General features: G+C 35.8%; 1 protein-coding gene across 14 annotated transcripts in view; it reads right to left on the reverse strand.

Annotated features, from left to right (window-relative positions):
- EML5 (EMAP like 5) overlaps positions 1-13,554 on the reverse strand; it is a 185,204-nt gene that overhangs the window by 31,850 nt on the left and 139,800 nt on the right. For 10 of the 14 annotated variants that reach the window (XM_023255930.2, XM_023255926.2, XM_023255924.2 and 7 more), the window contains 6 exons: positions 13,345-13,433; positions 12,092-12,268; positions 9,107-9,308; positions 8,302-8,428; positions 4,224-4,238; positions 2,297-2,305 (listed from right to left, as the gene is read on the reverse strand). In XM_023255930.2, coding sequence (XP_023111698.1) covers positions 2,297-2,305; positions 4,224-4,238; positions 8,302-8,428; positions 9,107-9,308; positions 12,092-12,268; positions 13,345-13,433 — 619 coding nt within the window. Of the gene's footprint in view, positions 1-2,296; positions 2,306-4,223; positions 4,239-8,301; positions 8,429-9,106; positions 9,309-12,091; positions 12,269-13,340; positions 13,434-13,554 lie in introns of those variants that run through there. The other 4 variants (XM_023255928.2, XM_023255927.2, XR_006599905.1 and 1 more) reach the window with 3 other exon arrangements.

Genomic DNA, 13,554 nt, shown 5'->3' on the forward strand with positions numbered 1-13,554 from the left:
AATTTTTAACTAATTTCCCTGACATCAGCTATAACAACATTTTTCTAGATGGTCCCCTAAGGCATGGGAAACAAAAGCAAAAATAAACTGGGGACTACACCAAAATAAAAAGCTTTTGCACAGCAAAAGGAACCATCAACAAAACAAAAAGGCAACTTACTGAATGGGAGAAGACATCTGCAAATGATATATTCGATAAAGGGTTAATATCTAAAATATATAAAGAGCTTCTATAACTCAATACAAAAAAAAAAAACCTGATTAAAAAATGGGCAGAGGCCCTGAATAGATATTTCTCCAAAGAAGACAGATGACCGACAGATACATAAAAAGATGTTCAACATCACTAATCACCAGGGAAATGCAAATCAAAACCCCAATATCACGTTACACTTGTTAGAACAGCTAAAGCAAAAAAGACAAGAAATAACAAGCGTTGGCAAGGATATGTAGAAAAAAGAACCTTCGTGCATTGTTGGTGGGAAATGTAAATTGATACAGCCACTGTGGAAAACAGTATGGAAGTTCCTCAAAAAATTAAAAATAGAAATACCATACGATCCAACAATTCCACTCTTGGATATTTATCCCCCCTCCAAAATGAATACATTAATTCAAAAAGATATATGCACTCCTATGTTTACTGCATTATTTATAATGGCCAAGATACGGAAGAGACCTAAATGTCCATTGGTAGACAAATGGATAAGACAGGTGTGCGCGCACACACGCACACACGCACACACGCACACACGCACACACACACACACACACCATGGACTATTACACAGCCATTAAAAAGGATGAGATATTGTTTGTGACAATGTGGATGGACATAGAGGGTATTATGCTAAGTGAAATAAATCAAAGACAAATACCATATTATTTCCCTCATATGTGGAATATTAAAAAAATAAACCCAAATGAATCAGCAAACAAAAGGCATAATGAGACTTATAAATACAGATAACATTGACGGTTTCCAGAGGGGAGATATGGGGATGGGCAAAATGGGTGAAGGGTAGGGGGAGATACAGCCTTCCCATTATAATGAATAAGTCACAAGAATAAAAGGCGCAACATAAGGAATGCAGTGAATGATATTGTAATAACAATGTATGGGGACAGATGGTAGCTGTACTTGTAGTGAGCAGAGCATAATGTATAAACTTGCCAAATCACTATGTTGCACACCTGAAACTAAAGTAACACTGTGTGCCAACTATACCCAAATAAAAAAACAAAAACAAAACCGGGGAGGCTCTTTTCCTAAATTTGTGTGTTTAATTTAAAAAACCCACCTCATTTGGTTTATTTTTATCCCAGATAACCATTAGTTAAATATTTAATAATCTGAACACTGGATACAAATCAATCATGCTATCAACTCCCCTGTCCAAATTTTAAGTTAGTATTCAATTTGTAACAACTAAATCAGATAATGATACAAACTGACTTTCCCGTAGGAAAAAAATCCAACATGTGTGATAAAGAGTATAAATTTAAAGGCTGACAACATATTTATATTTTCACAATTTCCAGGTTACACATCTATAAAAGTAAACGAAATGTTCTATCGTGAACACGCAATACAAAAGAAGTACATATGTTCATATGTAATGTAAAGTAGAATGCAGAAGTACAGAAACTGTGGCTGGTGACATAAAAATTACATGCACAAAGAACTTTTCAAATTACCGCAGAAATTTTGGTTCTGAACCTTTTTCATGTACTTTTTTGGATGTCCATAAGTAATAAATAGAGTTCAACTTGAAGTATTTAACATTTGAAAAGCTTCTCTTAGGGACCATTTTATTTTTTTTTTTAATTTTTAAAAATTTTATTTATTTACTTTTTCTTAGGACCATTTTAAAGATTAACAGCAGGCTTGGCTTTTCTTCCAAGTCAGTTTTGTTGGTGAACTTCATTTGGTGTTACCACCTGACAGCTTTAATTGTAATCCAAACAACAAACAGGTAATTTTGATCTACATAAGCCTCTGTAACAATTAAGCATATCTTAATTTTTTCAAGTAATTTATATAATTACTGTTTAAATAAAGCTATACAACTTATGGAATTATGCAAGTTAAACAAGTAAAGTTTTGGTAAAGCAGTTATTTACGTAGCAGAAATCCAGTAATTAAGATGCTGCTCATTTCAGTGATACTTATTTCAAAGGGGAAAAGCGTGGAAAACTGTTAACACCAAGCAACACAGCTCATTAATGGCAAATATGAAAGATGATAAAAATACATAATTAGGTCTCGTAAAATACAGCAAAGAGAGGGGATTACCTGGAACCTCTTTTCAGCAGCAGATGAAAAAGGGAAAAGATTACAACACAAATTTGAATTTAAAACACTAGTAAAAATACTTCTGTACTAAATATCTTTACAAGTTTAATGCAGACCATACTGCATGTATTAAAGGCCTATTGTTATTTATTACTGCATATTAGAAAAGCTCCAGTTACTCCATGAATGGCAGGAAAATCAGAAGGAAGTAAAAACAGAACAATGGGCACTGAACACGTTCTGTGTTGTAAATATTAAAGCTTACCATTCATATTTTTCTACAGTGTACTCTGAATTTCAAACAAAACACTGATGCTTATTTTTGTTCTTAAGAATGGGCACTAAAATGTTAACCAACTTAAAAGGCTGGTAGCACTGGGGATGCTATTAAGGAAATTGTCTAAGGAGGTGAAGTAGGTCCTCCTGACCCAAGGGGGTGTCCCAGTCAGCCAGTCCAAACCAGCGGGCAATGTGAGTTACTCAAGATCATGCTAGATTTAGGATTTTTCTAGTAAAGGAGATAACTTTAAAAAAAATCCCTTTAATAATACGATCACCAAAACAGAACTGAAAGAGATCACAAAAGTCATCTCATCCATCCTCCTACTGAAACCAGGGAGTCTTCACATGTCTAGAACATCTCTTTGTAGCACCGATGACAAACGGTCATCTAAACTCTGCATGGAAACTGCTCATGAAAGGAAGGTCACTTCTCCCTTCCATTAACACCCAAGACAACAACTGTATCTCCACTTAGCTTTGTTTTGAAACAAGTAACTTCCACTGTAAACTGTCAGCGTCCCTTTAAAATGCAGAGATCAGTCCTGAATAAGTTACCTCAGATCTGAGGCTAGATCTGAATGTTTTATTTCCGCTAAGATAGTGTGGGGCTTTGTAGAAGTTACATCACACTCTAGACTTCTATCTTTGCCCTCACTTTTTTTTTTTTAATTAGAGCATGAGCAGGGGAAAGAGAGCCTGAGTTGGGGAGAAGGGCAGAGGAGGGGGGAGAGAGTGGGGGAGAGAAGGGGGAAGGGGGGAGAGAGAGGGAAGGAGAGAGAGAGATGGAAGGGGGGGAGGGAGGGAGGAGGGAGAGGGAGGGAGGCTGACTCTCAAGTAGGCTCCATGGTTAGTGTGGAGCCTGATGCAGGGCTCTATCTTATGACCCTAGGACTGTGACCTGAGCCAAAATCAAGAGTCAGACATTCAATGGACTGAGCCACCCAGGTGTCCCCCACACATCACTCATTTAAAACAAATAATGAATTTTTGCTGTCTACCAAATAAGTTAAGGAGTGCCTAATACCTGAGTTTCTGCACAATCTGGTCTCAAATCTATTTTTTTCATCCTTATCTCCCAGCATTTTCCTAATGGTACCTTTTTTTTTTACTTCTAAAATAGACTGGCTTTTTCCACACAGTCCTATTTCAGAAACTTCCTGAAGACATTTTCATCTCACTAAAAGGGAGATGTAAAAGTGTTCCAGAGAGTCCTTTTGTGCACATACCATTTTATTAAACATACAAATATCATCACTGCCCTATGTTAATATTTTTAAATGAATGTATAAATATACATTAAACAAAACTAACAGGTCTATAAATTGAATAGTTTGTCACTGATAAATATGTGTGGTTAACTATTTTTATGAGCCTCCGACACTTACAGAGAAACAAACTATCTGCACTTTGTGAATAGTCATGTGTAAAATGACCAAATGACCATCAAGAAAAACCTCAGCAACACCCACATACTACACATACAAATGCAATTTTTCTGTAGGATTTATTTCACTTTATAATTTTCCTGACAAATGTAGTTCAATGTTTTATAGGGAAAAAATCAATACCTGAAAATACTATAAAGATCAAAACAGAACAAAGAATAAATAATGGAATATAATATTTTATTTAATAAAACACTTACCTTACTACCCCCTGCCTTTGAAAGGAGCAAGAGGAAAAAAAGAAACACTGATGATGAATAATTGATGGAAACTGATGATTAAAAGGTAGCAGTTAAGTAAACAGAAGAAAGGAAACATCAATACAATTCTAAAGAAACACAAAAATGCCTAAATTTTATGCTACACTGTTCGGAACATTTTTGTTAAAAAATATTGAAAATTTGACTGATGACTACTTTAAATATACAAGATTTGCTACAAAAAGAAAAACATAAAATTATTAAAGTCATTTAGGAAAAAAGGCCCTGTAAAAGTATGGACCAAGTAGAGTAGTTATCAACTGTCATCAGAAACATTTTCTTTTTTTTTTTTTTTTAATTTTTTTTTTTTCAACGTTTTTATTTATTTTCGGGACAGAGAGAGACAAAGCATGAACGGGGGAGGGGAAGAGAGAGAGGGAGACACAGAATCGGAAACAGGCTCCAGGCTCTGAGCCATCAGCCCAGAGCCCGACGCGGGCCTCGAACTCACAGATCGCGAGATCGTGACCTGGCTGAAGTCGGACGCTTAACCGACTGCGCCACCCAGGCGCCCCCATCAGAAACATTTTCTTAAGTGGATATTTGACAAGTATTTGTTTTAACTGCTTATAGTTAAATGTTTTCTTATTTGATAACAATAATATATTTTATTTAAAATACAAAAACAATTATATAGACATTATCTCACAAATATATACAAAATTGGCAAAAGAAATGTCTTCCTTTTTTCTCCTTTGATTCTCTCATTTTATGAAAACGAAGGCTCCTAACTAGGAGTCATTTCTGTCTTTGGCCTTGGCATTTTCAAAAGAATTCAGCAGAGTTGAAATTATAAAACAAACTGAGAACAAATGCAAAACAATTCAAAAATAATTTTGAAAAATTTAGCTGTAAAAAAATAAGCTAACAGCAAAGATTATGAAGTGTCAAATATTTTTTTTCATTTTTTAAAAAGTATATTTATTTTGAGAGACAGCGTGAACAGGGGAGGGACAGAGAGAGAGAGAGAGAGAGAGAGGACAGGGAGAGAAAGAATCCCAAGCAGGTTCCTCACTGTCAACGCAGAGCCTGATGCGGGGCTCGATCTAATTGTGAGATCATGACAGTCAAAATCAAGAGTCGGATGCTTGACCCACTGAGCCACCAGGCGCCCATCAAGCATTTTTCATGAGCAGTAAAATCCTTACATCTGTCAGAACTTGGGTCACTTTATTAATAAAGGAGGAATTTTAAGTGTTTTACTGTGAACGATGGGCTACATCATTAAAATTAGGTCACATTTTCTAATAGACCTAATTTATCTGATAAATGATAGTATTTTTATTAAAAATCAATATAATAAATAAAAAAGATTTATGGGAAGGTCTAGAGTTCCTTCCTCCTTATAGTACACTCTTTACTTTTCATTACCTGTAAAATATAATTTCAGAAATATTAAACACTGTACTGCACAAATCCTCACTAGGAACATCTACATTTGCACAATTCTATGTATTTCTCTAATTAATGGATTATATAGGTATTGTTCATTGCTTTGTGGATATTTAGTTTCAGGGAGTGTTTTAGTACTAACCAGGTATCTTCCTCAGGTGATTTCTATATTTCATTCCCAGGGAGGGGTGGTGAAGACTTACTACCTAAATTCTTTATATACATTATTTTTCATTTTATAAAATACCCTAGGGGCGCCTGGGTGGCTCAGTCGGTTTAGCATCCCACTTCAGCTCAGGTCAGGATCTCACAGTCCAGTCTGTGAGTTTGAGCCCCGCATCAGGCTCTGTGCTGACAGCTCAGAGCCTAGAGCCTGCTTCAGATTCTGTCTCCTCCTCTCTCTACCCCTCCCTTGCTCATGCTCTGTCTCTCTCTGTCTCAAAAGTAAATACAAACATTTAAAAAAATTTTTTAAATACTTTATAAGTTAGTGATTTTTAAAAAAAAATTTAATGTTTATTTATTTTTGAGAGAGACAGAGCACGAGCGAGGGAGGTGCAGGGAGGAAGGGAGACACAGAATATGAAGCAGGTTCCAGGCTCCCAGCTGTCAGCACAGAGCTCCATCAGGGGCTCGAACACATGAACCATGAGATCACGACCTGAGCCGCAGTCGAACGCTCAACCAACTCAGTCACCCAGAAGCCCCAAACCTATCTCTAATTTAATACTGTGCCTCTTTATATGTGATGACAAAATGGATACTCACCATGTTGTCCCCCTATCCATAAGGGACGCCAATGCAATTATCTGAGAATTCATCAGCAAATGGGCACCTGGAAAAGCTGCTGTGGAGGCATGACTGAACAACTCCCAAGAACTTCCGCGGGAACTTTGCGGCTCGTCAGTTCAGAGATCTCTAGCTCCCCTCTCTCCATCAGTAACATGCCCCTCATCCTCCCATCCTTCTCCCTGAACATCAGCTGCAGTGCGAGCTCAAACCCTTCTGCCAATGCTTTCTGGTCATTTCTATCCAGCTGAGCCCCAGGGGCCTTCAGCACTACCCTCACTGACTAGACATTTACTCGAATTTTCTACAAATTCTGTCCAATGTGAGTGAACTCCCTTGTCATTTTAACTTCTCCCTCAAATATTCTTACCAACTTCTCATAACAGTTTTCCTCAACACCGTTTTCGACAGAAGACGTCACTGCTGTTCCCACCTCCTACTCCTCCTTGGTTCCTCACTGCAGTTTCTGGATAATTTTTCCTTTATCATTTCTTAAAAACTTCACTTTTGAAATCCATGTCATTCGTTGATCCATATACCTCTTCACAGTTCTCCATATTCCCTAATGATTATTATGTTCACAATCCCTCTCTTGACCTGTCCTCCAACTCAGAGACTTTATTAAAAAATTCTCCCTCCTCATAAAATTGCTGTGTGCACAGCCTTTATTTTTGGTTTGCTGCTTCCAGACTAAGACCAGTAATTCCCATTCTCTAATGGGAAGCTACTTCCACTTGCCTTCTGGAAATTTTTTAATTTTTTTTTTTTAACACTAAAAATTTTTTTTAATGTTTTTTTTTTTTTTTTAAATTTTTTCAACGTTTATTTATTTTTGGGACAGAGAGAGAGACAGAGCATGAACGGGGGAGGGGCAGAGAGAGAGGGAGACACAGAATCGGAAACAGGCTCCAGGCTCTGAGCCATCAGCCCAGAGCCCGACGCGGGGCTCGAACTCGCGGACCGTGAGATCGTGACCTGGCTGAAGTCGGACGCTTAACCGACTGCGCCACCCAGGCACCCCTAATGTTTATTTTTGAGACAGAGACAGACAGAGCACAAGCCGGGGAGGGGCAGAGAGAGAGGGAGACCCAGAATCCGAAGCAGGCTCCAGGCTCTGAGCTGTCAGCACAAATCGCGAGATCATGACTTGAGCTGAAGTCGGATGCTTATGCTTAATTGACTGAGCCACCCAGATGCCCCAGAAAAAAATTTTTAAATAATGATTTTCTATCCTTGATTAAAGGTGCATGGATAAAAACGCCTTTTCAAACTTTAATCCTACCTCTGCTCATGTGCTTCCTAAAACATACTTGGTATTGGATTCAATTTTTATTATCTCCTACAATCCCCTCACATATATTAATAGAAGTTAGCAAATAATATTCTTTTAATCATATAGACTTTATATATTCCCTACACTATTGGCAAGAGACAGTGACATCACTAAAAAGTATTTAAGAACAAATACATTTTCTAAGAGGTGCTGGGAACTGTAAAATGCAAGAGTACCACTGTTACTTAGTTTTTGCAAAAATTCAAACAGTAAATTCAATTTTTTACAAATTTTTTTAATGTTTATTTATTTTTGAGAGACAGAGAGAGACAGAGCATGAGCAGAGGAGAGGCAGAGAGAGAGAGAGGGAGACCCAGAATCCGAAGCAGGCTCCAGGCTCTGAGCTGTCAGCAGAGCCTGACGCGGGACTTGAGCTCATGAGCCGTGAGATCATGACCTGAGCCAAAGTCGGAAGTTGAACCATTTGAGCCACCCAGGTGCCCCTAAATTCAATTTTCAAAACCAATATATTTTTCTTCATCTAGTTTTAAATTTGACTGTTACCTCTCATCAACTGAGGGTTCCTTCTGTTGCAAATGAGGCTTGACTCCAAACATCGGGCGAATATTTGTTGATAAGGCTCTAATGGTGTAACTGATTTCATTCTCTCTTGTAACATCACTGTCATAACCTGCCATCAAAACATAAGAATTATTCTCTAAGTTACAACTGAGGAGCTCTATTATGATCTTATAAATTGGATTCAAGGATGTTCAACAGTATAAAATAAGTTAAATAAACTGTGCTATAGTCAAATTATGAAATAATATACAGCCAATAAAAATGATGTAGAATTTTTAATGACACGTAACAAATGTTTTTGAAATATTACTAAGAGATAATATTAGCCTACAAAACATAAATTCAATATAATATCATTTTTGTTAAAAAACAGAATGCCTCAACATGTTAACAAAAGTTACCTCTGAGTGGTCAAATTATGGATACTGTGTTTATTTTTCTTTGCAAAATGTATTTTCTAACTTTTCTATAATGAGCTGGTCTTATTTGTATATTAGGAAAAGATGAAAATCATTTGAAAATACTAAGTTCAATACTACAAAATTTACTTTAGTACTTACTTGAAGTAGCATTATCATACATTTGTAGATAAAGAATATATTTAAGCCATCAGTACATGCCAGCATGTTATTTTTGAGTCATAAAATCAATTTTGGTGTTAAACAGATGACAAAGACTAAAACCACAATTATTCTAACATCATTATTACTTGTTTAACTGCTGTAGTTTAAATCCGTGGTGCTAAATTGTTTCTATACTTTTGTTAAAATATTTAAAAATGACATACCCCCATCTTCTTCAGAATCTGTATCAGATTCTTCACTATCACAAGGTCTTTTTTCTCGATAGCCCTCCATTTCATTTGTCCAAACCATTAAAGACATATCTGCACCTCCTAAGGTAACCAACATGCTGTCATCGTAGGTCCAGCGAACATTTGTGACATGTGTACTATGGGCCACATACCTCTTAAACTTTCCAAATTTTCCCTAAAGATGAAAACAAAAATGTTATTACTTGAAAATGGTCAGTTATAATTTTGAATTTTTTCTTAATATATGATTGGAAATTAATCATCACAAAGTCATCTTGTAAAAAAAAAACAAAACAAAATACTGAAATTCACTAGAATAAAAAATGACAATTTCCAAACCTGTTGACAACAGGATAAAACTAGTAGTCCCACACATTGTTAGTACTACAGGCACAACTGTTTTGAAAATCAACTTGGGGGGCGCCTGGGTGGCGCAGTCGGTTGAGTGTCCGACTTCAGCCAGGTCACGATCTCGCGGTCCGTGAGTTCGAGCCCCGCGTCAGGCTCTGGGCTGATGGCTCGGAGCCTGGAGCCTGTTTCCAATTCTGTGTCTCCCTCTCTCTCTGCCCCTCCCCCGTTCATGCTCTGTCTCTCTCTGTCCCAAAAATAAAAAAAATAAAAAAAAACGTTGAAAAAAAAAAAAAAAAGAAAATCAACATGGTATTGTGCATTAAAAGCATAAGAATGTCCTGACCTTTGACTCACCAATCCCCCCACTTCTAGGGGTCTATGCTAAGAAAATTCTATGTGTGCAAAAAATTTTCACCACAGTACCCACAGCAGTGAAAAAATTTAAATACCTTAAATGTTCAATAAAGTAATAGCTAACTACAGTAGATGTCTATGGAAAAGTACATATCTGTTCAAAAAAATGGCTCTGCAGACATATAATTGCTGGAAATAGACACAATAACTGAAAAGGATATAAATGCTTATGTACAGCATGGCCATATTAACAAAAAGTAATTATCAACCCTTTTGGAATATACTCATGTAAATATCTTTCATCTCAATTCATTAGTGTTTTTGTTTATAAGCAGTACCCACAAAAATATATTTTTTATTTTAAAAATCAAGAAAAACACAAGTAATAGACACTGACAACTTTTAAATCTAGACCACTAGCATAACGCTAACAAATTAAGTAAGTAAATTTCAGATCAATGTATTATAAGTTTTAGATGGACATCTTTTCAAAGGTATTAAAATAATAAATGTCTTAAAATATAGTGATAGCTAAAACAGTGAATTCTTTGGAAAAGACTCCTAATAAATGCTAGCTCAAATAGAAGGAGGGATCTGTCACCGAAACACTGCAAGAAGATACTTTCTCTAAGATTTTGTGGTTCTTGTTATACAGAAGTGAAGCAGGAATCCATAGATGATTATCCTAGAACCTATTCTTAAGGCATCTATACCATCTAGAATGCTAGAAGTGAAGTTTCTGACCAATAAATGCCTTATTATATTAACATGAGCAGTTACTTAAGACCACCAATATCATAAGATTTCAGTGCCCTATTTCAAATTTATGTTTATGTTTAGGTTATACTATATAAGTGATCCTTGAACAACATGGGTTTGAAGTGCATAGAGCCATTTATATGCAAATACTTTTCAATAAACACAGTACAGTCCTATAAATGTTTTCTCTTCCTTATTATTTTTGTAATAACATTTTCTTTTCTCTAGCTTACTTTATTGTAAGAATATAGTATATAATACACATAACATACAAAATATGTGTTAATTGACTTTATGCTATCAGTAAGGCCTCAAGTCAACAGTAGGTGATTAGTAAAGTTTTGGGGGAGTCAAGGTTATATGTGGACTTTTGACTGTATGGGGGTTGGCACCCCAACCCCCACGTTGTTCAAGGGCCAAATGTGCATCTGAATTAGTAACAATTAAGAATTAATGCATCTGGACTTGATATATGAATTTTATTTTTATGCTAAGCGAAAGCCTAATGTTTTCCAGTAGTTTGAAAAGAGGAGAAAGCAATAAGAGAATTCAATCTTCACACAGCACTGGCATATAGCACTCCAAAGGTTCTGTACAATCTAGTTTTAGCAACATAACATCATTCATTACATTGAATCAGGTCTATTTTAATTTTATAGGTATTTTATAGTATCTTATATCTAATAGTTAAAACATTTTGAACTTTAAAGCTATAAGTATAGTTTGCATTTACTGTTAATGGTATATATTTAACCAAAAGAATACTAAAATTATTTAATATTAGAGATAAAAGAAATGTTTTTTCTAAAAGGGATATTTATATTACTCAATATTGAGAAACACCGTACAATATAACTTAAGGCATGAAATCATAAATTATAATACTAATTCTAAGTAAAAGCTATACAGGTGCCTGGGTGGACTCAGTAGGTTAAGCATCCAACTCTTGATTTTGACTCAGGTCATGATCCCAGGGTTTATGGGATCGAGCCCCAGGTCGGGCTCTGCACTGACAGCATACAGCCTGCTTGGGATTCTCTCTCTCTCTGCCCTTCCCCAACTCAAATGTGTGTGCACTCTCTTTCCCAAAATAAGTAAACATTTTTTTAAATAATTTTTTAAATGTTTATATTTATTTTTGAGACAGTGAGAGACAGAGCATGAGCGGGGAGGGGCAGAAAGAGACGGAGACACAGAGCCTGAAGCAGGCTCCAGGCTCTGAGCTGTCAGCATAGCACCTGACATGGGGCTCGAACTTGTCAGCCATGGGATCATGACCTGAGCCGAAGTCTGATGCTCAACCGACTGAGCCACCCAGACACCTCATAAGTAAACATTTTTTAAAAAGCTATAAATATGATGTCAAAAATAGGATTCTAAACTTTTCATATTACATATGTAATACTCATTACAACAATGAAATACTATGAAAGCACACGACCTTAACCATTTTTATAATTAAGATCATTATGCGAGTTAAAGAAAAACACATACTTTAGCAGGATATCTAAATAACTTCACAAATCCCAAATCATCCCCAGTAGCTAGGACCATTTTGTCACTGGTGAGGCAAGAGGCAGTTATATCTGTGACTTCTCCAATTACCGGCCAAATTCCTTCACAGCATAAACCAAGCACACTTGTCCATGATGCCCAACAAATTTTTTCTACCTAAAAAGGAAAAAAAGGCTGTAACTTTGTAATATCTAAACCTTAAAAATTAACAACAAAAATCTGAGTGTTTCTTTATAATTATATATGTCACAAGTAAAATTAAAATTTTAACAAAAATAGTTAAATTATTAGTTTTCTTGTTTTTTGTAGCTTCCCAAGGCCACTTGTCCCTGTAGAAAAATTTTAACATAACATTATTCAACATGTACTTATTATACACCTGTATGTTTTACATGCTGAGAATTCAGTGATAATAAGACAGTTTCTGCTCTTAGAATAATCAAGTAGTTTATACCTCATGTCTAAATTTCTAATACTTTAGAGGCATGTTTTCCAGTTAATCATTACTGGAAATTCAGAACTTTACTGACAGACCTTCTCTTTATTAAGCCACTTTAATATTAAATGCGTTTAGCCTCTCTTCTTCAGCCCTGTCAAAAAATTATGCTAATACCATCAGTCACAAAACCAAACACAGGGTGCCTGGGTGGCCCAGTTGGTTAAGCATCTGGTCTTGGTTTCAGCTCAGGTCATGATATCACCATTCGTGGGATCAAGACTGCATCTAGCTCCATGCTGATGGCACAAAGCCTGCTTGGGTTTTCTCTCTCTCTCTCTCTCTCTTTCTCTCTGCCCCTCCACTACTCTTGCTGTCTCTCAAAATAAATAAATAAACTTAAAAAAAAAAGATCATGAAGAAAAAAAGCCAAACACATTCTTTTCCTTTTTTCTTTTTCTTTAAATTTGCCAACAAACATCTTAGGCATGTGGGTTCCAAAAGATTTGATAGACATGCAATACTCCCACCTAAGATAGCGTGTCTATGTTTGCTTCTCTTTGAGAAAAGCAACTGAAGCACAGCTAGACATAAAAGTATTTATTCCTTTTCTTAATACAGCACCTCTTCTTCTACTCATCTAATAGTCTAGGCCAGTAAAATAAACTCACGGAAAGAACATCCGTGATTTGAATAATTTGAGAACAGGCTTCCTATGTAAACAATAAAAGTCAGGCATCAGTTTTCTAACCACCTAGTCATATTCACAACATTGCAAACACTATTATTTTCCTACCTCCACACTGGGAATGGTTTGTTTTTTCCCTCTGGGAGCTTCAAAGAATAATTGTTCTTTAGCACCAGTGTTGACCTGTAAAAGCTTTCCTTAAAAATAAATAAATAAAATAAATAAATAAATAAATAAAATAAACATACATAAAATATAAATATATATATATGTAGTCAGGATGTTTAACTTTTTAAAATATTTTCTTTCATGGTTTAT

Source organism: Felis catus, chromosome B3 (assembly GCF_018350175.1).
Source record: "Felis catus isolate Fca126 chromosome B3, F.catus_Fca126_mat1.0, whole genome shotgun sequence".
NCBI classification, from domain to species: domain Eukaryota; kingdom Metazoa; phylum Chordata; class Mammalia; order Carnivora; family Felidae; genus Felis; species Felis catus.